Source organism: Molothrus ater, chromosome 1, assembly GCF_012460135.2.
Source record: "Molothrus ater isolate BHLD 08-10-18 breed brown headed cowbird chromosome 1, BPBGC_Mater_1.1, whole genome shotgun sequence".
In the NCBI taxonomy this organism is placed as follows: Eukaryota; Metazoa; Chordata; class Aves; order Passeriformes; family Icteridae; genus Molothrus; species Molothrus ater.
The window spans coordinates 19,057,358-19,079,134 of NC_050478.2; the positions used below are offsets into that span (position 1 = coordinate 19,057,358).

The 21,777-nt window shown below is 37.2% G+C and overlaps 1 protein-coding gene across 3 annotated transcripts in view; it reads right to left on the minus strand.

Annotated features, from left to right (window-relative positions):
* Window positions 1–21,777, minus strand: part of MLLT10 (MLLT10 histone lysine methyltransferase DOT1L cofactor) — a 133,388-nt gene that overhangs the window by 24,655 nt on the left and 86,956 nt on the right. For all 3 annotated transcript variants that reach the window (XM_036402195.1, XM_036402211.1, XM_036402204.2), the window contains one exon: window positions 7,294–7,472. In XM_036402195.1, the coding sequence (XP_036258088.1) occupies window positions 7,294–7,472 (179 nt within the window). The remainder of the gene's footprint in view (window positions 1–7,293; window positions 7,473–21,777) is intronic.

Genomic DNA, 21,777 nt, shown 5'->3' on the forward strand with positions numbered 1-21,777 from the left:
TGGAAATGTTAAAATAAAATCAGGAAAACGGTTTGTGATGTCTCAGAAGAAAAGATCAACTTTTTATTCAAAAAGAACATTAATTACAAGTGTACAGATTGTCATAATTTAAATCTGTCAGGAAAACTGTATTTGTGACATCATTCTGTGCATACATTATTCACATCACTAGTAGTTTTTCTGTCTGCAGCAAAAATAAATCCTTTGAACTTCTAGCTGTAATGAAGACTCTAGCTTATGAAGAAGCTAATAATCAAATACTGTCTTTGAGAATCAATTGTTTTGATTAAACATACAAATAAATCCCTCAATTAAATGAAACCATCTAACCTTCAAACACCAGCAGTCAAGTATTTTCCAAGAAAGGCATGAATGAATACAACTGGGAAACACAGTGGGATTTGAAAGGCAAAATGAAAAATTAATGGCACACCTACAGAAACTAATTTATACCTCTGCCCAGTGTACAACAAGGGCACATAAAGTCATTAAAAAACCACATGGATAGAAGGCCTATCTTCCAGTAATGCGAAAACACTATAACCTCAACTGTACTACCACTTTGCTCCTCTCTTTCATGTTGACTAACTAGATATTATATAAATTTTAAAGCAAATAAGATCTATTTATTTATATACCAGACATTAAAAAGAGACTTACAAAAACTTACTAGAATGCTACCTCATTAAGAGGTCTTTTTTGTTTTGTTAGGTTTTTTTTTGTTTGGAGGTTTTGTTTTGTTTCAGGTTTTAGTTTGTTTTTTAAAGGAGGCTTTGTAGAGATAAGACTTAGGGATTCCTCCAGAAGCCTGACTGAAAACAGAGCCATCATTTCAACACAAAGCCCTTTCACCTTGTTGGTTGCTCTATCGTTTCCATCTCCCTCTGTCTTCACAGCACTTAAACTCTATGTGCTCTACAGGGACATGGAAGCAGTATCTTGCCCACGAATCTGTTTTACCGAAAAACTTTAATCTATGTATGGGAAATCTCAACTTCACTCTCATGTTGACTAGTAGAGAAATTACTTTCTTAGGAGACAAACTCAGTATATCCATAGAGGAATCTATTTTCTTCATACCAGTATTCCAAAGAAAGTAAGACACTTGCAATATGGCAAATAATTCTGAAATCTGAGACAAAAGTAACTACTTTCAATATAATCTATAATTTCAAAAAGAGCAATAATAAAGAATCAGGTACTTATTCACAAGCATGGACATTTTAACTATCTAAATATCAACAGTCTTTGCTATTTAAGCGATGAAACAAACACCTTCAGTAGCAGAATTGCTGCTGTGCAAAAATGCTTGGAAGATTCTCAACATTTACACAAGGCCTATAAGCCACCGCCTCATCAACCAACTCTACAGCTTGCAACAAACACACACCATGCACAATTGAAATCTTTCTCAAGTAAGGCCTAAACATTGTTTCATCTAAATTGTTTTATTATCTCCATTGCATACAAACTAGAAAATTTCACACTTTTTACATTCACCACCATTATTATTGTCTCAGGCAGCTAAATTGAAGTAGTGCTACACTCAGTTCAACGAAGAGGTCAATGTGCCTCAGTTGCCTGGAGACTGATGGTTGCTACAGCAGCCCCAGATAAGCCAAGCTAAATAAGCTTCAGCTTGAAGGCAGAAAACATTTATTGCTAGAGCGAAACATTGATGCAGTTGTCTCAGCATGTGGCACTGTGCAAAACCCTGCACTGCCTTTCAGACTACCTCCACACTGCACAAGTCCACATGAAGACAAGCTTTCTGAAGCAAGAGGAAAACAAGATTTTCATTGGGCTAAACACTAGATTACTTGCAACTATGATTCCTTTGTTCTTCTGGTTGAGTCACATGTTAGAAGGAATTTTCCCTCTGGCTGTAAATTCTTCCTCCTTGCTATTCTCCTCCTCCCCCACCCCAAAAATCCTCAGACTGCATGAAAAGAAAATTAGCTTTTTACCCATTTTGCCCAGAAGTAGATAAAAATTAAAACAGCTTTTAAGTGAGAAACAAGAGAATTTTGATGGAAAAACTTTTACTACTACAGTTCTTCCCCATTTTCATTTTGCAAGACTGAAATTTAAGTGGCTGTGACACAAATATGATTGAGTAGGTTTGGAAGGAAAGCCTCTGTTTTGCACTGACATCCTACACCACAATATCAAACCCCTCTGTCTACAACGTACCGAAGGATGCATTTAGCACACTTTCCAAATCACGAAGCACTGGCAATTTCCTGTGGCAATGAGTCCCAAAGACAAGCAACATACTGTTAAAAATTATTTCTTTTTGTTCTGGATGTGCTGAGACTTCCTTTTTTATCTTTTGGGTAAGTTATAAAGAAAACCAAATAATTTCAGAATCCAAAGAGCCTGTGATCCATGTTGATATTTTACCTTTGAAGTAGGTAGGAGCCTCTTTCAAGAGACTTTAACATCAAGAAGTGTTTTGATAGGAACATAAAATATGTTAATTGGTTTTCATGCATCCAGCATTTCTATTGATTAGAGAATTCTAGTACCACAGAAAGGATCTAATTTCCTTTTTCTGGAAGCATGCTGCTTAAACCATGCAACATCATTATCTCCAGATGTTTTATTAGTCTCTTTTTAATTATCACTCATATTAAACGTAATACAAACAAAACAAAAAAACCCTAAAACACCCAAAAAATCACCAAACCCCCAACAAACAACATCCCCTCCCCAAATCAACAACATACATTGTATGACAATGTATAAACTCAACTTAAGAAATGAACTAACTTACTTGGAGACACCTGGGAATATATTAACATATTGTCATAATTGCTGTCTATGCTTTACCTTAATGACTAACTACTAAGAGGTGAGAGGTTTCCCAACAAGGGACCCACCAAATAAGCAGCAGAAATCTATACTATCTGCACTCTGGACTTCCTAAGAGCTCTTATGGCATTCAGTATCTCAATGATTTCTATGTTAAGGAACATACTTCAGAAAGAGTTCTGAAAAATATGTAAAGAGAGTAAAGTTCTTCTTAAGTTCTAAAAATCATCTGATTACATGTGTAATGCAGTTTAATATAATTACACTAAGTTACTTTGCACTGCAAAAAAAAGGATTATTGCTTAAATTAGTTTGTTGATGTCATGACGAAAGCCTCCAGTTTTAAGATGTTCTGATCCTGACTCCAGGAGTATTACACCAACTCTTAGCTTACATATGGTTGAGATGTGCATCTTTGGGAGCAGAGCAGGAAACTCAAGCAGCCAACCACCTAATGCAGGTCACATCTGTCACACATTGAAGTCCTAGAACTCAGGGCAGCTTGGCTTTCTTCTCCATGTATTCATTCTACTCCCCAAAGAAAATTTGATTAAACACTGATAGCTGATAGACCAGACATTTTCTAGAGTATCCACAGGCAGGATGGCCCAGAACCATCCCTTAAAACACTGCAGATCTGCCCAGTTCTAGCAAACTCCAGATGCTTAACCTGAAACTTTCCTTCTTTCCTTCCTCACATTTACTTTGTGCTGTATATTGAATTTTTAAAGAACCACAAATCCAAACCAGCAGGAAACAGGGCGTTTCTCTGAACAAGAATAGCAAACAAAAGTGGACAAAGGAGTATCTTCCTTGGCCATCCTGAATTTAAGAATGCAGCATCCCTAATTTGAGCTTACAACTGTAAACTTGGAAGCAATATCAATCAGGTAGGTGCATTTTACTGTCCCATGAAAATGCCCAAAGCCCCCCTCCTGCAGACCTGCAAAAACCCCTCTCAACTTGAGTTTTCAGCAAAGGAACATCTACTACTATTAAGTTCCTTCATAATTCCACTCCTATTGTGGAAGGTATAAAAGAGATTGCTCCCAAAACTGTTCCTAACTTCTCTGTTGAAAGGAACAAAAACTAAGAATAGAGCTCCTATTTCCTGTCTTTTCATTTATTTTCCCACGAGTGCTAGAATATAAAACAAAAAGGACAAGAAAGTTCCCTTGACAGCATGCAAAATGATGAGCAGACTTAAACTATGACAAGGAAAAAAACCACTAAAAAAGGAAGCCAAAAATAGTATAGACTAGTAATTTGGAGAATGAGCAGGGGAATACAGAGATCCAAAATTAGGGACTAGATTAATTCAGAAAATGAGAAAATAAAAACCACAGGGCAGATGCATCTGAAACATCACATGCCCTACATTCAGAAAAGATCTCAGGATTCCTTAGCTTTCACATTCCTCTGTTGTTAACAAGTAACTCCAAATCTACCTAAAAAAATAAGCCTTATCTCCCCCTAGAAGCTGGATCAGACAAAGGAGGATAACCACCTCCATTCCTTCATTTATATGAATGCTAAAGAAAATCCTGGGGGCTTTTGTACTGCTCCTAATGGAAGTAAAGCCAAAGGAACTTCAGAAGAGATAATGGACGTGATAAAAATGTTCTATGGGAACATATTTTTTCCAAAGACTTTCTCTTCAGAATTTCTTAACATCCTTTAAAACAAGAGACATGCAAAAATTTCCTTCCAAAACGGACAAATTTATGATGTCCCCAAAATAATAATTACAAATGCCCAACAGAGATCTAAAAAGCAGCTGAAGTCTTAGAGGATGCACCTTAGTAGCACATCTTTGAGGCTATTCCAAGTTTTAGCACTATTCCAAGAACCCATCTGTTAACATGACTGAATAAGTGAGCAGACAAGATTTGGTCATACTTGCTCTCTTAACTAATAGTTTAAGTAAAACCTAACTTTTAGTCTATTATTTTTTACCTGCTACAGAGGTACAAGCTTACCTTAGCTTATAACCTCGGATGATGGTTTTCTTTTAATCAGAACACTACACAAGAAACATACCAGCACACTCTTATTTGAAGACTTCCATGGTCAAGAGCTGGGCAAACAGAGACTACATCCACAAGAGCCCAGCAAGCAGACAGCACTCTGATGGAACTTTGCAGAACTAAGTGGGTAAACCCTAACCCTTGACATTTAATCAGTCATTTACGCTAAATGGGAAGGGGATGAGGGGTAGGGGAATATTTAAAAAACAAACAAAAAAAAAAATGGTAGGATCTCCTGACTGAATCTCTCCAAGGCAGAGAGATTATGCACTGAAAGTAGACTCACTGAATATCTCAAACCCAAGACTCTTTAAATAGTAACACCTGTGAATAAGATCTTGACAAGTAAATCTATGACCACTTGAAAACAAGTTTGGTAGTGAGGCAAGTTACACAACTCCTTTGCTTCTTTGGGGATGAAAAAGAAAAAAGCCCCCAAGGCAACTCACAAGAAACAAAGGCGAAGGAAGGACAGGACTTTTAAGCAGTTAACCTATGGAGGGCTCTCTAGTTCAGCTAAACAGTAAGAGAAGGTCCATCTTCTAGGGTATACTTCTCTTTTTTTGTGACAACATGAGGGGAAAAAAAACACTATGATCTTTCTCTTCCTAACTCATAAAATACAGGTTTTGTCCAATTGCTTTTTCAATGTGTTTTTCTTCTGACAGAGGTTAACAAACAGAAGTGGTGGTGCACAACTCTTGCTTATTTAACTTCTCCATGTCAGTTGATTTTACAGACCTTTGTCGTATCCCATCTCAGTGTCTCTCTTTGAGGCCACGAGTCCCTCACTATTTACTCACTCCTTATAAAGCTGTTCTTTGCCATTGTTCACTGCCATGGCTCTTCTTGTACCTCTTTTGGCATGTACCATATCTGCTTTGAATAGAAACTGTCCTTTCCCTTTAACATTGATTTTATTTGCCCTCTTACCACCTTGTCAACACAGGCTGGTGAGGTCTTTCAGCAATTTGTGACAGCTGATCTTCATAATGGCCCACTGCATAACCCAGCATAATCAGCAAACTTGGTGTGTGTTCCTCCTCCTCCTTTTTTCCCCAGACCATTTCTGAATATGTTGAGCTCTACAAAAGGCCAAGTCTTCCTAAGACTCTGATGGCAAACCTCTCCTCTGTGAAAACTGACCATTGACTTATTTGGGTTTTTTTAAAACTTTTAACCTGCTACTAAACTATGACACAACCCCTCCCCCAAACTCCAAACTGTTCAAATTAAATGTTGTCAGTGAGTCAGAGTGTGAAACGATCTTTGGAAATGAAAAATAAAAATGAGAACGTCCTAAAGTACCAAATTATTAATTAATTTATTTGAAGTAGTTTCTATCAATTTGTGCAGAAGAGATACCACTCAATTTTGGGTGAAACCACCCTATTTCTTTAGAAAACCAGTCCAGAAGAATTCTGTAAAAATATGAACTGCCACCTATAAGAACAAATTGCTATTTGATATTGCAATGTAATCTCTGTTGGTCTTCACATGGCATTTCTGCTATCCATGCACTATAAACACCTGCTTGTGCACACATACACACATTAAGCTTGATTTTTTCATGTTTATATCCACTATCTTAGACCACTGTAGATAAGTTACAAGTTCACTGTTTATAAGTACACAAAAAAATATATATTTGATACATTCATTCTAAGAGAGATCCCCATCAGGAAATGAAAAATGCAAGAAACAAGGAGTATAAAATCACCATGTATATTGTAGTATTCCCTCGTACTTCAACAGTAATCATGGTGATTTTCTGCAACTATAACTTCGTATTCTCGTAGCTTGATAAATGTAATCTTGTCCAACTTAAATTCATACAAAAAACTATCATAAAGGTGTTTTTTCTGGTTCATTACTTCAACTATGCCACCCTTCTGCACTTCTCCCATGCCTCCCTTATTCCTTCACCATCAAACATGAACTACTGATCTTCATTTGCATGACTTTTCAAATAAAAATTATAACATATATGTCAACATTCATTTGTTACCAAGATGTCAGCCTTGGCCATCTCTTTGCCAGGGCTAGCCTAGCTGTTAAATTTGTTAAATCTTCCAAACAAAGCACTCTTTAACTAATACCACCATTTTTGCATAAAAAACTGAAAACTTTACATATTTTACTTATCAAAATCCTTTCTTATGTTCTGATTAAACATTGGTTAGAACACTGATGAACTGCAACCAGCATTTATGCTACTAGTCATAATATAGTTATTATTAATAAGCACTTCCTCAGACTACATTTAAAAAATCTCTGTGCTCTACAAATTAAGACTATGTGATACTACGGGGAACTTCCAGCCACTACAACATTTCATAACACATATAATGTTTATTAACCTATTTTCCAAATATATTACTGTTTCTTTTGACATTGAAATTAAGCAGGTCAGTAAAATGGTTTTCTATCTTAAACTCTTGTGATGGTTTACCTGAGTTGCAGCAACAACAGTAGTTATAGAAGGCGCAGTTGAAGGTGATAGAGCTCCCACTTGCTGCAAGTGGCCTGAAGCCTGCTGAGGTAAATGAGAACTGGAAACGGGAGTGCTAGATCCTGAGCCAGATACTGCATTTGGAAAGGATACTGCTACATCATTGCTGCTAAAAATACCTGAAAAAAATTACAAAAATGATTACATGCATCTCTCTCTCTCCCCCTCCCTCTGTTTACTAGTAACCATGTAAATATGCAGTAGAAAATTAATCAAGACAAACAAGATCACTTAATACGTAATGCAGAAATCTCCTGTGTAGAAATTCTAACCATGCTGATTAATAAAAGTGCTCTCATCATTTAACATTCTACAGTTCAGGGAACAAAGATTGATTCACTTTTAAGTTTTTTGTAAAACATATGTGATAAATCAAATATTTATGTGCGTTACAAACTGCTCAAATATTAACAGTGGCAAAATTTTTTGCTAAAATGCCTGTCTTCAACTGAGTCTGCTATCAGAGTTTGTTCTTTCAATGTATTACTGTTAACTAAATAATGAAGTATTGGGCTATATGACTGAACACACACCGTACAAATAGAAAAAATACTTTTTAACTTTAAAGTAAATGTTACTAAACAACATACATTTGTTCAAAACTGTAATTTTGGCAACTAAGGATTGCTTGTGCTTTTTCAGAAAAATATTGACAGCAAGTCTGAGGACAAGGTACTCAGATTTGCCAATAGAACTGGTGGTATTTCATTTATTCACGAACTGTAATTCCATCCATGATCTATACGAATGCTTGAGTAACATTTCTGCTAGAACAGCCAACAAATAAATGACTAAACACGTTAACATTAGTCAGAGTTGTAAGTTAGCAATTTAAATAGGAAGAGTTCACACCCCTCTGTGAAGCCATTACTTCTGTTCATCTACATGCAGGGTAAAGTTCATTATAGAGTTGGGAAAAAAAACCCTACTGACCAGAAGCCCAGGACAAGAAGTAGTACCTGTCTATGAAACCGTTAGGCTCCACGTGCATTAGATAAGTGAGCTGTCAGCTGGCCAAGGAATATCAAGCATGGTAGCACTGAACTGCAGTTAGAGGAAGAGTGCCACAGGGAGTAAACAGAAGTAGAATGAACATGGTTAGATCAAAAAAAGCAACAGAACTGAAATGCCAGTTAGAAGGCAAAGGGTGGAGCTAGTTTGTCACTCATACAAATAATGATTTGAAGAAGGCAGTGACAATAAGAAGATACGCAATGTTAAAACACCACTCGCCACCCAGATATCCCTCTGAGCACAGGCAGTCAAGGAAGACTAACATCATCCAAACCCACACATAATATGCATCTTAAATTCCCTGACTCTATTATAAACTGTCAAGAAAAATGGAAGAGAAAATCAGCCAGACCCACTAGAGAAAGAAGATATGAAAAAGCACCTGAAGACACATCGCGACAACACTTCTTTCCTGCCTAACCAAGGCAGGACTTCTCCCCAGTCTCTTCATCATAGAGAAACTCCATACCTGCTCTGCATTCCTACTGACCTTCCTATCTGTTTCCATTTAGCACACCTCCCCTCTCCTTGGCTTTTTTTGCTCACCATCCCAAAGCCTACAGTTCCAGCCTTATTAGCAGTTAAGATCCTTGAAGTGTTCCCTTTGCTACAATCCTTTTCCAGTTCTAGCTGGATCATCTAACTACGCAGCACATTTTATGGATCCTGCTCTAATTCATCCCTACACACCACCAAAATGACCACGATTAACAAACAGCCTTGCTACTGAGTCTACTCTTAAATGTGACATAACTACAACCACAAAAACTGAAATATAACCCAGGTCCTCAAAAGATTTTTCAATTTGCTTTTAATCAGTAATTTCAAACTAATAAAAAGGATGAGATTTAACCCTTTGTTTCTTGAATGCAGTAAAACAATTAAATACACAAACCTTCTTGAAAATACAAGATTCTCATGAATTACCAGGCTTAAGGAACCATAAAATTTAAAAATAATGAAATATCACAGCACCTTTGACTAAACCTTAAGAGCTCATCACCACAAACACTATCACTCTCATAAAACATCAACAGCAATGAGAGGAGAAAACAAAATTTTTGGTGCGAGACAAGTACTAAAAATTAAGGGTATTTTGCCAGAAAGGGAAAACAACTCCAAAATTTTAAAGCTATTATAATTTTTTTTAATTCTTAATTTTTAAAAATCTTACATATTGAATAACTGCAGTGCTTCTGCTGCTTCTATTTTAATAATAAGGTTTATTCTTCCTCTTAAAAATAAAATTCAGGAATATAAGCAGATAGTTATGAAATCACAGGCAAAAGAATATTTCAAAAGAAAGAAAAGCAGCAAACTAGTTTGCCAGTGGAATGAGATAAGCTAATATTTGTTGCCAGTTGTTGTAGTAATATTAAAAACACTATTTGTTGCTGTTGCAACATACAAGACAAATATGACCTATCAGTACACTCTTTTTGGGGTAAGTATTTCCATTTAGCAATCCCTTACTAAACACATAAAAGTACATGCACCTTCTGAAACTAGTCATGCAACCAAGATACTACTCCATGCAGCATTCAAATAAGACCTGTATGATGAACATTGAAATAAATTACTGATTTTCACACCGTTTCAAAAATACCTGTATAAAAACTATGTGTATATTATATTAGAAAGCCAAGACAATACACATTTGAAATGTCTCTAACATATTAAGTTGTCCTTTGGGGTTTGGGGAGAGATAAATTACTTTCTGGATCAGGAAGGAATGATAACGAAAACCTGAGCAAATCTCTGTAAACTACATTCATTTTTAAAACAAACAAACCACCTTGAAGTCCTTCCCATACTACTGAAAAGCCAAAGAGCCGTAACTTGTGATGAATGGCATTGTGTAATTTGCCAGCAGCATAAACAGCACGGTCAAATACCATCTTCAGCATTAACCAGAACACAGTTCTTCAGCTCCAGGTGGAAATGGACAACTCACAGTGTTCAGGTGAAGTCTGACTGTGTGTCACACCACTAACACAGCTGCAGAACATGGACTGCAGGTTCTAACAGATAAAATGCACATGTAGCCTGCACTGCTGGCTCGAAAGGCTTAACAGAAAGGCAACTGCGAAAAATCAAGTATTTCTGGCCAACAAATAACTGCCTGCTTAGCACAGAAAGGTAGTACTATAGAGGAGGGAACATATCAGATAATGCAGACTGAAAAATATGCATTTTTTATGCACCATCAGTAAAAAACTCAGTAACAGAGGATACAAAAGCACTTCAAGAATAGTGAAAAACAAAATAGCCTCAGATGAAAACTAGCAATATATACCAGGTAGCACACAGAACAATTTTAGTGAACTTCTTCAAAATCTCAAAAGTAAATAGTTCCATGAACAGAGGAGTTAACAAAACTGAGTAAATCCTGGATTTCCACAATGTTGCATCTCACAGATGACATCAATACACTAAATCTTCCCACCACAATATCAGCATCTAGCTATGAAATCCTCACTTCTTATTTTCTAGTACTACAGCCCCCCCTCCATTATCCAGCTCTCTTACATTCCCTTCTTATGCTGGTGACTGCCTAGTTCAGCAAGAGAGAAAAAACAGGCAGTATTTGGTTACTTTTGTCCCATACACCATCCATTCCTATTACAGGAACATACATGTTTTAGACTTTTTTTCTGTAAACTGGACAAGAGACTTAAAGCTTACTGGGAGCTGAAACCAAGAGCGACAACATCTAGACTGCTTCCTTAGGAAGCTCATAAAATGGCCTCCCTAAAGCCTCCTGTATTTTCTTTTGTAGGTCAGAAATTTGAAACTATTACAACAATTCTGAAAATAGGAATTTATCTGAGATATCTGTCATAGGTGGCTCATCTTAGCTTTTCTGTCAAAACTTCAGGAATAAGAAGAATATGGCCAAAGAGGCCATTATTTTTCAAATGTAAACTTGCAGGCCCACAGAAGTTGCAAAGAACTACAAAACCTTCATACTTGGGGGAGGACAGGTGGGCACAGGGTTGGGACAACAGCCTCAAGGGAACTCACAGTTGAAATTGCAGAAATAAAAGGAAATTTTGAGTTATAAGAACAAGAACTTCATTACACAAACTGAAGCTACAAATACCTTCACTTTGTGTGGTAATCCCAGAAAGTCTCTCCTAAACCCATGGCAACTTCCAATACAGTGCAAAATGAAAAAGTGTCTTTGCATGAAGCAGTCCATTCATTAGTAAGCATGTACAAAAAACTGATTAAGTTCCATTACACAAGAAAGAACATGTTCTGTTCCAGTACAATGTTAACAGTGGATGAAGTACCTCACTATGTTATTTTGTAATATGATCATAAACTGAAGTGAATTTAATGGAAAACAGAAGCAAATAAAAATGGGTAATTTTTTAGAGTTGTCAAAGGAGAAGAAAGTTGCACTTCAACTGCCAAGGCAGCAACAATATTCACTTAAATTTATGAGATAATGAGCTTGGAGGCTAGGCCAATCTGTTTCCTTCATGAAGAAATCTGAAATCTAAGTATCAAATAATCACACTACTTCCCTGCTGGTGATGAGGGAAGTGGCACAGCTCACTTTCAGATAGGTTGCTACAAGACTCTGCAGTAACAGTTCTAGAGGTGCACGGAAATGAAAGTTACTGATCTGCAGCTGGATAACAAGCTACACTTCCCTCCCTTTCAGTGACTGGGCATCCTTTGTTGATGGAGGCACAGCAGCCTGTCCCAGATCAACAGCCAATGGCTTCCTTTCACAAAGGGCATTCTGAGTACTCTCCAGAACTGAGGCAGAAGTTAAAAAACCCCACAGACTCAAAATACCTAAAGAATGCACACTGCTGGGGGTGGAGGGGAGAGGGAAGATACAAAGTACAAGTGTATGTGTTTTCAAAAACTGATTTTCTAACCGTTTTGAAACAGTTGGTCCAGTTTCATAACTATTGACAGAAGGCAGACTGCCACAATTATTCCCTTCGAGAATACTCTGTAGAGTGGATTTATAGTCAAAGGCCAAAATACTTGACAAGAACCTTGACATAACTGAGGAACACAATCCAGCACAGCAATATGACACATATATGGTGAATCTGTGATCATATAACCTACATATACAGCAAAAACCTGAAGTTCACTACCAAACTCCATTACAATTAAGCCCAAATCCTTGGCAGCTCAGCCAGCAAAAGATACTCAGGTGATCTCTTCTGTCTACTCCCATCCCTATGGTCAAGCCCCTGATTGTACAATTATCTATAATCAATCAGAAATGTGTTCAACAACAGGGTGGGGTGAAGGATCAGAACCAATCCATGTGCTACTGGAATGGTCTGCTGTGTTAGGCTAGTCCCACCTGCTAGAGTGTACAATGGTATTTTACACTTGATTCCATGTCCATTGATGGCCACTCTTGTCAGCTGTCATGTTCCCACTTGGAATTAATCCAAGCTGATACAGGTCTTACACTGCAGCCCTCCACTGCAGAAGGGCTCAAACCCACATTTTTCATAGCCCACCCAAGATAAACTGAGAGAAAAGGTCTGAATGTGACACAAGGAGACAGATGACGTGCTAGACTAGGAAGACAGGGAGAACTGAACTGTTTTTCTAGCTCACTATATCAATTTCTAACAGTGAACAGCCACACAAGGAAAAGTACAAAAAAAGGGCAAGATGTAGTAATACTTTTCTCAAATGCTCTCCCAGCCTCTAGAAATCTATAATATATGAATTTTGAGTGTGAGGAATGGTCTTTGTAATTATTAGCCTTAAATATGCTTCCAGCCTTGCCCTAATGAATATCTTCCAATCCCTTCTGAACAGCTGAAGCTTTTCAAAACGTATCTCATGGCAAAGTTACACCTTAGTCAAACTGTGCAGTTTTTTGGGTGGAAGATGGCCAACACAGGGACAAAACACCTTTCACTTGTTTCCTCCATATGTTCTGACTTCTCACAATAATCTTTGAAATGCTTTATAACTGCCTGTTTACGTTTCACAATTAACTCAGCTTTATGAAATAGGACATGCAAAGAATTTCATGCTTGTTTCACCACGAGTCAAAAAGTTTTCAAGTACTCTTCTAGAATACAATACGAAGATAAAGAGCACCATGATCATATCTCAGACACATATGCTCATAACCACAAAAAAGACCTGTACTTCAAATGTGCCACAGCACAGAAAGATCTTTGTAAAAGAAAAAGTTAAACAGGTAAGAACAATTGATAAAGACCTTAACTTTTTAAGGTTTAAAAGTTTTAAATGCTCACTTTTGCAACAGTGAGCCAATACAAGCCTCAGTTACTTAAATACAGCAAACTAAAAGCAAAGCAGTTTTAGGCTCACTTAATGAGTATTCATGAATAGGAGCATGACTTGTGATGTACATTTCTTAATGATTTCAGAAACATTTACTGTGTTTGCTTAAGATCTCTGAAAACAGATCTCTCAAACCATTCTGACAGCAATCTACCTCGGTGCTGGAAGGTGAGTCACTGGAAGTACGAGATTCCTCTTCACTGTGAACATAATCCAGTCTTTTATGGGAGTTTCTCCCTTTTGGATTCCAGTGATCTGAGGCTGGTGTCTTTGAAGGGACGGGGCAGGGGGGAAGATGGGACAGCTTTTTCCCAGATTTCTGAAGACCTACAAATAGCTGTCATGAGCAACAGTTACAGCTTTCAAGTGGTATTGCAGAACCTCATGGTCAGATAGTTACACTTACAACTGCAATATCTGACGACCAAACAGTAATTACTCAGTACTTTGAAATATGCATAACAGAACTACTTCAGGCTTTTTAATTCACCCTTCTCTTGTTCTTCTTTTTTATCAATTTAGATGGTTTAGCTGAGCACTAATATCTCCATACTTCAATACAGGCAGATGACTTTTCATCAATACTGAAAAACTCTGCCCAAGTTGGGCTACGTGCAAAAAATTTCATTCACACTCAGTACAGATTCTCTTTAGTTTAGGTTATCTTGTTAAAAAAATCATACTATAAATACTGAATTATGCCTGCATTGATGGAAAGGCCAAGGCTACAGAACTGAAGTTTCTTTGGAAACATGTTGTCTTCTAAAAACAATCACAGGACTGAGACTGTCACAATGGATGTCTGTTCTGTATTATGACTATCCTCACAGCAACTCAAAAATCAGCATAAGACAGAACAATCAATAACAAAGACCTAAAAACAGCAACACGAGTATGAAATAACACAGAAGACAGAACAAGCAAGAACTGAAGTTACCACAGAAAGGCAACAAGCAAATATTACAATTTACAGCTATTTCTAATGTAAAATAATCATGTCATTGCTTCTCCTAGTCTTTTTTTAATGTATGCACTAAAACTGCCAAGAGATATGTATGCTCTGTAGGTGTGTATATATATATATGCATGTATAGATATGTGCATCCCACTCCTTTTCAGTGGTAGACTCATAGAGGAAGAGATGAGACTGCAAGGTCAAGTCAAAAAAGTTTGACTGTAAGATCCAGAGTGACTTGGGAGGACAAAGCACATTGTTATCACACAGTGAATAGCAGTGACAACTTTACATCTCTCAGCTGCAAATTTTGTGGTTTTTAGAAAAAGGTTTGAAAAAAGCAAAGATATAAGAAGATGACTATACAACTGCAAAACACAGCACTGAGTATACCATGTCTCTTACTGGCAAACTGCAGTGTGCCACTGTCTGCCTTCAAGTGTCTTGACTCCTTTCTATTAAGGCAGGCACCTTAATGGAGCAGCTTTCATGGCTCCATTTTCTAGTCCTCTTCTTTAGGACTAGATTCTCTGAAACCAGTTCAACATTTTAGCTATTATCTTTCCTCCTTCAGAGTTTGTCAGCACCAAATTTCAACTGACAGGGTTTGGCCCCCTTTATAACTGAACTATTCATAATAAACCTCTCTGCTCCAAACTTGTATTTGTTTCCACTCAAAATAAAACTTGCAGGTTTTCTTTTTGATACTTTGTTGCTGATGTGCAGCCAGCTTAAACTCAGTGCAATGAAAAAACAAGCTCCTCACACAGACTCCATCAAAACTCTTACCGACAGTGACATTTACAATCCTCAGCATTACCTGACACATAATCTGAATATGCTGTTGGAGTAAATGATCTTCCTTTATTTAAATATTTATCTCAGGTTTTAATAATTACTTTTCATCCTATATAAACATACACGACAACATCTCTTCTTGCTGTTCATATGATCAAAATTTCTACCTACCCTCGCTGATTTCACCCAGATACATGCTTCTGCAAAACAAGAGCCCTACAATACCAGGATGGCGAGAGGGAGGGAAGGAAAGGCAATACTGGGGGGGAAAAAGTAACAACTTAACCTCAGAAGGTATCACGAAACATCACCACCACCCCACAATAAGGTAATTAGATGATAAATCCTGTCCAAACACCATTCTAAAACAAACATGTAGCCATCATTATGCTGTTCCACAACAGTAAGTTATATAAAGCATTACTACTGTCTGGCAATATATGCCCTTCCAACTATCTGTGCCACTCGTTTAAAAAACAAAAAGTGCAATGTGGAAAGAAGTCACAAATGGCATTCCATCGATTTCTGTTCTGCACCCTCTTGCCAATCTATATCTCTTCAACATTAAACAGCAAAAAGGCTCTGCTTATAAAACAGCAGAAACTCACCAAGTCCAAATTCAGCACACTTTGTCAGATACCCTTCAGGTGTTTTATTTTTGTTCAGAAAAATGGTGAGCTTGCTTTCCTTCATCTCAAAGCTGGTTCAGAGCATTGTATACCTGGGAGAGTGAGAGGGAAACCCTATATCAAAAGGAAAAAAAGCTAAACCTATTTTACTAAAGCAAAGCAAATCTAGAGAAGTTTCAGTATTTCTCACCACACATAGACTATGAAACAAAGTTAATGTAATATTAAAATGTTTATTATTTAAGAGATCCACCACTCTAGACATCTGCCTGACAGGTTTAATTCATGGTTCTAACAGTGCAAAAAAGCAAAAGTTCTATAAAACCATAATGACTGCCACCTTAAAATGGAAAAAACTTGACCATGCAAAGTTTCAAACATGTAAATTCTTTTGCATTCACTGAATTTCAAGTCAATACAATTAGTAATGCACACAGCACTGCTCTCCTAACATATGTGCACAGCAGTAAGAAAATTTCTAATTTAGGCTGAGACAAATGGATAAAAATTTCCAATTTTTATTAACAGATCATCTGACATCAATTAAATGCCAAACTGAGAAATAAATTTGATAGTCTTCAAAACTAGCCTCATGAGAGAGTTTTAAATCTTCCAGTAACTTGTGAATACAGCTATGATTGTTTCGTACAAACTAACAACAGCCTTGAAAAAGTAAACCAAGTTCTAATTTAATAAGATATTTCATTTCCACTGGCTATGAGTGAATACAGAAACAGGGGTAAAAAGCCAGTGCTGAATACTAAAAGGAAACAGCCATTAGATGCATTAAAGATTCAATATTGCTCCCTCTGAAATTGATAGTTCTGTTATCAGTGACACAAATGAGCAGCATCAGGCTGTCAGAACAAAGAATGGACAAAACAAGGCTACCTTCACATGCATATACTTGTAGTAATTTAAGTAGTCAGGAAGGGAAGTGGGAGAATGCCTGAGGTAGACATCACTATAACACACCTATGAATGGAGCACAGAAGAAGGACTAGAAAACACTATTCACAAAATTAAAGAAAAGAATCTCAGAACTGGAATAAAACTGTTATCATTTTACTTCACACATACAAAAAGATCATAAAGAGAGAACTGAGGAACTATTGACCTATCAGGCTCCTGCAGACAATCTACAAAGTTTTCACTCAAGTACTGAACAATTGACGCACTGCAGACCTGTATTTCACCCAATCCATAGAATATGCAGACCTTCAATCAGGCTTCTCCACAAAAGGCTACCCTTTGTGATAAATGAACCTCTGAAAAAGATTCTAATATAACTTACCATTATGTATGGCATTCATCAACTTCACGAAAGCTTTTGAGTTAGGAGAAAAAGGGCTTCATGTTAAGATCATGTTTAACAGACGCACAAAAGAATGTATGTATAGACAGGAATTTCAGTGAACAATAATATACCTGAATACATCTTTCTTGTATTAGAGCTCTGATCATTTACAGTAGCACAAATTGTAAAATGGATTTATTTCTATCCACTATAATGTTTTACTTATATTTCTTTTATCAGTGTTGGTTAGATATTAAATGTCAATTATAAGAACATTCCAGCACATGCCAATTAGCTGTATTCTAAGGCTAGTATTACAAATAAAAATTCAATTCTTTCCAGTGGCAATCAGTCCCCCCAAGAAAAGACTGATTTTAATTTCATTGTCTGCAACAAATTTAGAAGCTGAAAGGGAAGTTGCCTTGCTAATTTTAATCACAAGGCATCTGTTTTGCTTCACTGATAGATTGAGATGAACTCAAGCAATCAAGTCTAACAGGAAACTGTTGTGTCTCCTGGACTTCAGAGAGCTCAGTTCAAGAAGAACTCAGATACACAGAAAGAACATCCAACCAATGGTACACCAAAGGAGATGCTCACATGAACTTCCTTTCCTTCATGGGCTGGGGTGTTTAGAGAGTATTGATCTCTGATTCTGAAGTGCCAGAACACACTCACATCCTCTGCTGTGCAGCTGAAATCTCCAGTGCAGCCACCACAGCACTGTAATGCCCAGCTGCAGAGTGGTGGCAGCCATGCAGATGCCAGCCCTCTTGCACTTAACCCACCAGCTTATTCCTCCTTAGGACAATGACCTCATGGCTACAGAATTATTTTAGTTTCAGTCTGTTTGTTCACTCTGTCACACTACTAAGGAACAAAGCCCTCAGTTTACACATCTGGTTTGACTTGGTAATCAAATGATTTTATAGACCACAGTGAAGTGAACACCTCTGTCACACTCCCATGGGGGAATTTTATACCTGCATCAGCCTCTGAGATCTGACTGCAGTAACTATTTGGGGTCCAACAGGGCAACTACCTTTAATGCTTTATTTTTCTCTTTTTACTCTTGCCACAACTGGAAGCTACCAAACATTGCTGCCATAAGCCAGTCTTTAACTCTTCTGAAGGGCCCTTTGAACAGCATAATTTCAAAAAAATGAATGAACAAAGACATCTTAAACTTCTGTCATTCATACTCAAAGATTACAAAACTAACTAAGAAGCAATTTTAAAAAATTTTAAAGCTTTTACTTTTATCTACTGACTAAAACTGAATGACTAGCCAGAGGTACATCAATGGAAATACTTGTAAAATTTGGAATATTTTAATTAAAGCATTAATTTACAAAGTCCGTTCTCTAAAAAACATAAATACTAATGTTCGGGGATTTAAATTTTGTGGTACAGAAAAAACACACAACGTACAAAATTCTGTATGATATTTGACAGAAGTGCATTAATCTGAAATAAATGAAACTGATAATTTTAATTAACCTTCTTAACAGTTTTCAGAGAACTAACAAAATACAAAAATACATTCATAGCTTACAAGGAAAAAAAATTACTAAAATGCACTGAGATGATATGACTGGAATCACATTATACTATACAGACAGATTCTTTCTCAGGTGCAGAGGACACAATGCAACTGCAGTCTGCCACTCTTAAGTGCAGAATCATTTCACCCACTCCTACTCTCCACAGCCTTTATTTGATTATAATTGTATCCATTCTCTCCAGTTATGCTCAATTTTTTGTGCACAAGAAACGGCAGCCATTTTGATCCATCATTGCTTTCAACACTAAAGAAAGTCCCTTTCAAATTTAAGGAACCATTGGGTAGGTTTGGAAGGAAACTTAGGGTGGTGGTGGGTTTTTTTCTTTCCTCTTCTTTATTTTTTATTTTATTCCAACAAGCTCTGCCCTAGACTGCCAAAGCTATACTTTTTGATTTTCTTTCTTGAAAACTGTGCCAAACAGGAGCCACCACTAATCCACGCAATCACATACAATGCATTCCCAAACATCACTCAAGAGGTATGAGAAAGTTTCCAAGCAGAATAGACTAGATATGTCCCAATGCAAAATTTACTACTCTGAGATAACACTTCATAGATAAACGAGGAAGAGATGCAGTTAAAGGGCTAACAAAACCCTAGCTGTTCTACCACAGACCTCATCCAATTACACAAGGAAGGGCCAACACTAGATCAGCCCTGCTTGTGACTGATGGAGCTAATTCTAGACTCCCCCCAAGCCTCTCCACAGAACAGAAGGAGAACTGTTCCCCTACCAGCACTCCCTTCCACACTCCATAAATTAGTAGAAGGCAGATGAAAAAAGGTGTTTTATTCTGGAAGGAAAAAAGAGCTACTGTCTTGGTTCCTGTGTAACTGCCTTTATTGGCAGCTAGGTCTTTCCCCTCCCAGCCACCCAGTTTTCTGCTACAATGTACAGCCAAATTGAAATTCAACATGCTAAGGTGTGGAGAAAGGAAGGTTAGGGACAGTGAATGGTAACTATATATATGTGTTTGTGTGTGTGTGTGTATATATATATGCTGTAATATCTGGACTTCACTTCTCATTGTTTTCGTTAATTTGCCATCTCTGGTGCCTCCCACACTTTCAGTCCTGGCTAAATCTTTCTCCTCTCTTCATCCAATCCTTACAGCAGCTGTTGCTGTTTGCTTTACTTAGAATCTTACAATTATTCCTCCTTAAAATCAATTCTGCTCAGAAAAAACTTTAATGCTTCCAGCTCATTCATTTCAATTTCTGAAATGACTCAGTATTAATACCTACATCCAAGTCACCACCCTCTGGCTGTTCACTATTTGTTTTTAAGGGAATTGGTTATTCATAAAAACCTTAAGTTCCATTCTAAGCTTACCACTACTCCACAACAGAAAAAAAGGCTAGTGACTTTGTCCCTAGGAAGGATGTTATTTGCTGTAACCAAGCCCTAAATCCATCAGATTAGGCATTTGCCCATGACAGTTATCATGCTTTAAGGAAAAAAAAAGTGAAAAAACCCAAACAAAACAAATTCCAACAATTTGCATTTGACATTCTTATGTGAAAGCTAACTATACTGACAGCTTATGAGCCACTTTTTCATTTGGAGGAATGAGGGGTGTGTTTGGGGTTTGGTTTTTTATTTGTTTGCTGGGGGAGGCTCTGTTAAGACTTTTTTTAAATTTACTTGGAATGTCTACTCATTCTTATTTCACAGATGTTCAAAACAAATAAACAATGGGAAACAGAAATAAAACCAAGTCAAGTATGTAGGATCTAACAGGATTACTCATGCAGAAGTCCCAGTTGCATGTTCATATTCTTCACTTCCATTACCAGCTTCCACAAATCCTTCTCAACTCAGATTTCTAGAGCTATACTGGTCCAAAGAACATAGATGCTCACTCACTTTTTTAATGACCAAAATTTTCCCTTTTTTCCTGTTAGTGAGGACCCTTTTCTGAACCTTCTACCACTATAGGAAATTCTCTCTCACAAAAACACATGCAGCAAGCTAGATCACTGTCAAAATGAACAGTTTTATTCCTGTTATACTTATGGCCTTCTCACATATCTACCAAATCTGACACTGAAAGATGAAGACTTCTATTTAAAAGCTGAATAAAAAGTATATAAAGAGCAATATGAAGCAATGAGTTTGCATCTAAACTAGGTGTTAAATCCCAGTTTGGTTCAAATGGACAAAAAATGGCTTTACATTCAGGATCAGATAAGAAGTAGCTTTTCTAACAATAGAAAATAGTTTATTTCACTTACTATTTCCTGCAGTACCAGCACAAAAGCTCTTGCAAGAACTGTCCTGCTAAGAATTTTAACAGCACACTTTGTGTATATGGCATACCTGTATATCACTTTCCTACAACAGCTTTTCAGGTATGCCTAATATTCTTGAAAGAGAGTTTTATTTGAGTAACCTTCTTGAAATCCATCATTGGCTTACTGCTGCCAATTTTCTGTTTTAATCATGCTGGGGAGATTTATCAGAAACGAGCTCCCATTCAGATGTACATGCGGATCACGCAGGTACTGTAATGTTTGTACATTTGTTTGTACAGTATCAGAACACCATACAGTGCAAAGGCACTGGCACACACTGTCACTTACTGTCCCCAAGGACACTTCTTGATGCACATGGAGCCACCAGGGGCCCACCTGGCTGCACAGGCTCCACTACAGAGCCAGAACTGCAGGGGTGCATGTGCTGCAGCACTGAGCCAAGTGACGTGCTGCAGCACCACAGGCAACCTGGAGCTTCAGAAAGCTGCTGTGCTTGGTCCTATCACAGCCATATAACCTGCTTGAGGAAAAAAATAAATTACTCACATAGGAAGGCAGCATAGGGACTTGATAATCAGACACTTAGCCCTATTATATTTGTTT